This window comes from Pygoscelis adeliae, unplaced genomic scaffold, assembly GCF_000699105.1.
Source record: "Pygoscelis adeliae isolate BGI_AS28 unplaced genomic scaffold, ASM69910v1 Scaffold365, whole genome shotgun sequence".
In the NCBI taxonomy this organism is placed as follows: domain Eukaryota; kingdom Metazoa; phylum Chordata; class Aves; order Sphenisciformes; family Spheniscidae; genus Pygoscelis; species Pygoscelis adeliae.
This window is the reverse complement of record NW_008824783.1, coordinates 808,375-812,916: the sequence shown is the minus strand read 5'-3', so window position 1 is coordinate 812,916 and position 4,542 is coordinate 808,375. Positions and strand designations below refer to the sequence as shown.

The window sequence follows — 4,542 nt, the reverse complement described above, 5'->3', positions numbered from 1 at the left end:
ACTGAGCTGGGCTCTCCCCACAAGCCCAGTGAGGAAGAGGAGGAGGAGGAGGAGGAGGAGGGGGCGAAGAAGGCCAAGAAGAAGAAGGCGTCGCAGGGCAGGAAGAGCCACACCGAGACCTCATCGGAGGAGGCCAGCGCCTCCGAGAGCAGCTCTTCGGGCTCCGACTCAGGCTCTGAGGCAGAGGCCAAGCGGAGGAAGGTGGTGAGGGTCAGGCTGGGCTGGGGGGTAGCGCGGGGATCCCCAGACCCCCCATTCACACCCTCCCCATCTCTCTGCCCCCTTGCAGCCCCCCAGCAGCAGGGCCGGCCCCAAGGAGATCTCCCTGCTCGACCTGGATGACTGTGAGTGGTTGCCCGGGGCATGTGGGATGGCTGTTACGGTGATGCTGGGGAAACTGAGGCACAGGCACCCACCCCAGTGGGTTCAATGTCCCACAGGTCCTTTGGGGACAGGGACCGGTGGGGTGAGCGGTCCTTGTCCCCAGAGGATGGCTGTGGGACAGGTGGCTGTGCCAGCAGGGCTGACCCTGTTGGGGCTGTGGCCCATGGGATTGTCCCCATGCAGGTGTGCCACCAGGGCTGTCCCCATGTGGCTGTCCCCACAGGGCTATGCCACTGAGGCTGTCCCCATGGGGCTGTGGCTCATCAGAGCTCTGTTAACTCTTTCCTCCTCCCACACCCCCACACCCCGCAGTCACCCCCCCTCCTCCCCAGCCCGTCCCCTCCAGCAGCATCGTCTCCACCAGCCTGGTGACGGACCTGGAGGGCCTCACGCTCACCGACACCTCCCTGGCACCCGCCGTAAGTGTCCCCAACATCCTTCCCAAGGGACTCCTGGGACCCCTGCCACCCACGGGGACCACAGGGAGGGGGTCGGCAGCCCACGCCGGTCCCTCGGTCCCTCACAGCTGCTGAGCCCAGCATTCGGTGCGGTGAGGACCTACGAGCTGCTGCACCGCATGGCGGGCGAGGGGCTCTCGGTCGAGTACTGCTTCAGCCGCCGGCCCTTCCCGGGGGACCCCCACATGGTGGCCATCCAGATCCAGATCTCCAACAACACTGATGCCGAGGTGAAGAGCCTGCGGGTCAGTGAGCCCAAGCCGCTCTCCGGCATGCGGATCCAGGAGTTCCCTGAGATCGGTATGGCACGGCACGGCTGCGATGCTGCTGGGAGGACGGGGACAGGGGTTAGCTGGTGGAGGGGACATGGGACACAGTGGCAGCCCTGTGCTTTCAGAGCGCCTGGCACCCGGGGACACGGCCAGCGTGGTGATGGGCATTGACTTCTGTGACTCCACCCAGGCGGCCAACTTCCAGCTGTGGTGAGTGCCGGGCACCGGGCAGGACAGGACGGGTGTCCCAGGGGATGAGGACAGCGTGGGGTACTCCAGGAATGGGGGACAGCGGGGCAGGACACAGGTGCTCCAGGGGATGGGGAAAGTGGGATGGGCACCAACATCCCTCCAGGGGACTTGGGGCAGCAGGGTACAGGTGACAGCCAGACAGGGCATGGGGTACCCCAGGGGACAGGGGACAGCAGGACAGGGTATGGGGTGCCCCAGGGGACAGCAGGACAGGGTATGGGGTGCTCCAGGGCATTGGGGACAGCTGGACAGGCACCAACATCCTTCCAGGGGATGGAAGACAGCAGGAGAAGCTCCAGGAGACAGTGGGACAAGGTCCCTCTGGGGGATAGGAGACAGCAGGATGGGCACCTGGGTCCTTCCAGGGGAGGGGGGACACCGGGATGGGCATGGGGTGGTCAGGGGACAGCAGGACCGGTACCGGGGTCCCCGCAGGGGACAAGGAGGCGGCAGCAGCCCCAAGTCCAGCCTGAGGGGTTCCCCCTATTCCCCCTCAGTTTCCCCCCAGCCGCCCCGTGCTGAAGGCAGGGACAGGAAGCAGGGCCCGGGGGGGGGGCGGGGACGGGACATTTTGAGCATATGCCCCCCTCACCCACCTGTCTCCCCAGCACCCACACGCGCCACTTCTACGTCTCCATCCAGCCGCCCGTGGGGGAGCTCATGGCCCCCGTCTTCATGAGCGAGAACGAGTTCAAGAAGGAGCAGGGTGAGTGGGGGATGGGGACAGGGTGGCGCACAGGCACCCACCGCCCCAGCGCCGATGCTCACCCCCCATTTTGTCCCCTCTGCCGCCCTCGCTGTGGCCCCAGAGCACCTCGCACAGCCAGGCGAGGGTAAGTGGCCACTGGACCGGCCTCTAGACTAGCTCTGCTCCCCTTGTCCCCCTCCTGCACCTCCTGGCCCGTGGGTCAGGGCGACCACCCTGGCGCCAGGGTGGCCTCGCCAGGTCCCCACGCAGCATGGAGGGCTCGTGCAACCCCTGGCGCTCCCAGCATCATGTCTGGTGAGTGACGGGGACACCCTGGCCCCACATCCCTGTGCTCCTGGAGCACCAGCATCCCCGCCCTGGCCCCATGGATGGTGGTCTGCGCTGAGTGGTGGGTGCTCGGTGCCCTGCAGCACCCGACCCCATCGCTGCCGTGACCAGAGGAGCCTGTACCCAGCGACGTGGCCACCAAGCGGGGACACGGGGATGAGCCGGGAAGGGTTGTGGAAGAAGGATTTTCCCAAATCCATCTCTGCTGGGCTGGAGAGGAGCAAGTAGGGCAGCCAGTTTGGGATGTCGTGGGGGACCCAGATGCAGGGAGCTGGCGGCTGGAGGGGCTTGGTTTGGGGATGGCAAAACGGGGCCCGGCAGGGACACGTCTGCTGGGTGCGTGGCCTGAGACAGGCAGGTGTGTCTGCTGCCCACTCCAGGGAAGCTGACGGGAATGAGCGAGATCACAGAGAAGCTGATGCTGCCCGAGAAATGCTGGAGTGACCATGCCATCGTCCAGCAAGTGACTGTGGCCGCCAACGTGGGCCGCGTGCCCTGCGGTGCCGACAACGAGTACAGGTAGCCGGACCCCCACACCAGGACCAGGCAGGCGCTGTCACCTCTCCGGTCCCACCTGAATCACAGCGGGGACACTCAGGGCTTCCTTTAGGACAAGGAGCCTGCATGAACCCACACGTGACGGTGGCCGTAGGTGGCAGATGTCTCCCTGGTCCCCACCGGAGCATCCCGGGGGATGGGAGGGTGACAGGGGGACAGCTCACCCTGAAACCCTGTGTTCGCTGGCGGGCAGGTTCGCAGCCAAGACGGTGACCAGCGGTAGCCTGGTGCTCATCACCCTGGAGCGACGGGAGGGTGCTGTGGCTCAGCTGACCGTCAACAGCGAGAAGATGGTTATTGGCACCATGCTGGTGAAGGACATCGTCCAGGCCCTGGCACAGTGATGGCTGTGCCCCGCTGCACCCACGGCCCTGCCCTCCCACCCACCTCTGCCCCACACCGCTCCCCAAAACGCTCCCTGCCCCGATTTCTGCCAGGTTATTCCCTGGCCCAGTCCCCACAGGGGCGGCAGGCAGCGACCCCCGGGCCAGCTTTGCCACTTGGAGGAAGGAGCAGGACAGGGCAGATGGGACACAGGGCGATGTTCCACTCAGAGGGGCAGCAGCGGCTCCAGCCCCCACAAGAGCACAGTGTGCCTCCAAGCCCCCAGCCCCTCGCCACTGTCTCCCAGTGTAACCCCTATTTATTATGGCCAGGATCTCCCAATAAAGCTCTTCTCGAACCCGCTCCCTTCCCCTCCTCTGCTCTGTGTGCACAGCAGTCAGATCAGCCCCAAACGGCCCCCATGCCAGGCTCTGCCAGCCTCCCCAGGGCAGCAACTGGGGACATCAGGGGACCAGCCATCCCTTAGGCAACTGAGGACATGCAAGTCCCCTGGGGGTGGCACTGCTTGAATTGGGTGGCTGATGGCTCTTGGAGAAAACCCGGCACTGACACACAGGGTCGGGGTAAACACCCCTGGGGCTCGGCGGAGGGCGAAAGGCGTTCGGTCCCGACTGGGGATCTGAGGAGTCCTGGGAGGTTTCCAGCTATTTATTCAAAGCAGAATTGCTCGTGCTTTGACCACAAAAATACCTGCTACGTCAGGGCTGGGTCTATTCTGCAGTGTCACTGGAAGGATTCCTGGGGCCGACTCCGGGAGGCTTTTCATCTCCAAACTGGAAAAAAAAAAAAAAAAGGAAATTTGACTCTTTATCAAGATCTCTCCTCCCAGCAGGGGTTGGGTGGGATTTAAGAGAGCCCCGGCTCTCCCTTTCCAAAGCTGCAGCCCAGCGGGAAGCCAGGCCCAGCACTGGAGGGAGAGGATGAGCAAAGGACACACAGGAAGGCCTGAACGCCAAATCGCCTCGAGTCCGACCCCTTCTGCTGCTGCGAAAAGGGTGAGGGGCTTTCTGCTTTTTCCAGTGCGTGGGTAAGAGACAGGATAAAATCACCTTTGTTTTTTTTTATGGTGACAAAATGCCAGCCAGAGCCGCAGCACCACCAACCGCTGGGCGTCAAGCATTTCCTTCCCGCAGGGAAAAGCCCATTTCCACGACGGGGACCAGAGCTGGAGCGCTCAGCGCTACCTCGCACCCAGGGGGGCTGAAGCCGGGAGCTGGCGGCACCACCACCACCCCAT

At 64.3% G+C, this 4,542-nt stretch overlaps 1 protein-coding gene across 1 annotated transcript in view; it reads left to right on the top strand.

Moving 5' to 3' along the window:
• Positions 1–3,304, top strand: part of AP3B2 (adaptor-related protein complex 3, beta 2 subunit) — a gene marked incomplete at its 5' end in the record, with an annotated part of 6,704 nt that extends 3,400 nt beyond the window's left edge. The window contains 8 exons of the mRNA XM_009323878.1: positions 25–201; positions 290–344; positions 697–803; positions 911–1,142; positions 1,240–1,324; positions 1,975–2,072; positions 2,783–2,921; positions 3,154–3,304. Coding sequence (XP_009322153.1) covers positions 25–201; positions 290–344; positions 697–803; positions 911–1,142; positions 1,240–1,324; positions 1,975–2,072; positions 2,783–2,921; positions 3,154–3,304 — 1,044 coding nt within the window. The remainder of the gene's footprint in view (positions 1–24; positions 202–289; positions 345–696; positions 804–910; positions 1,143–1,239; positions 1,325–1,974; positions 2,073–2,782; positions 2,922–3,153) is intronic.
• Positions 3,305–4,542: the final 1,238 nt, after the last annotated feature.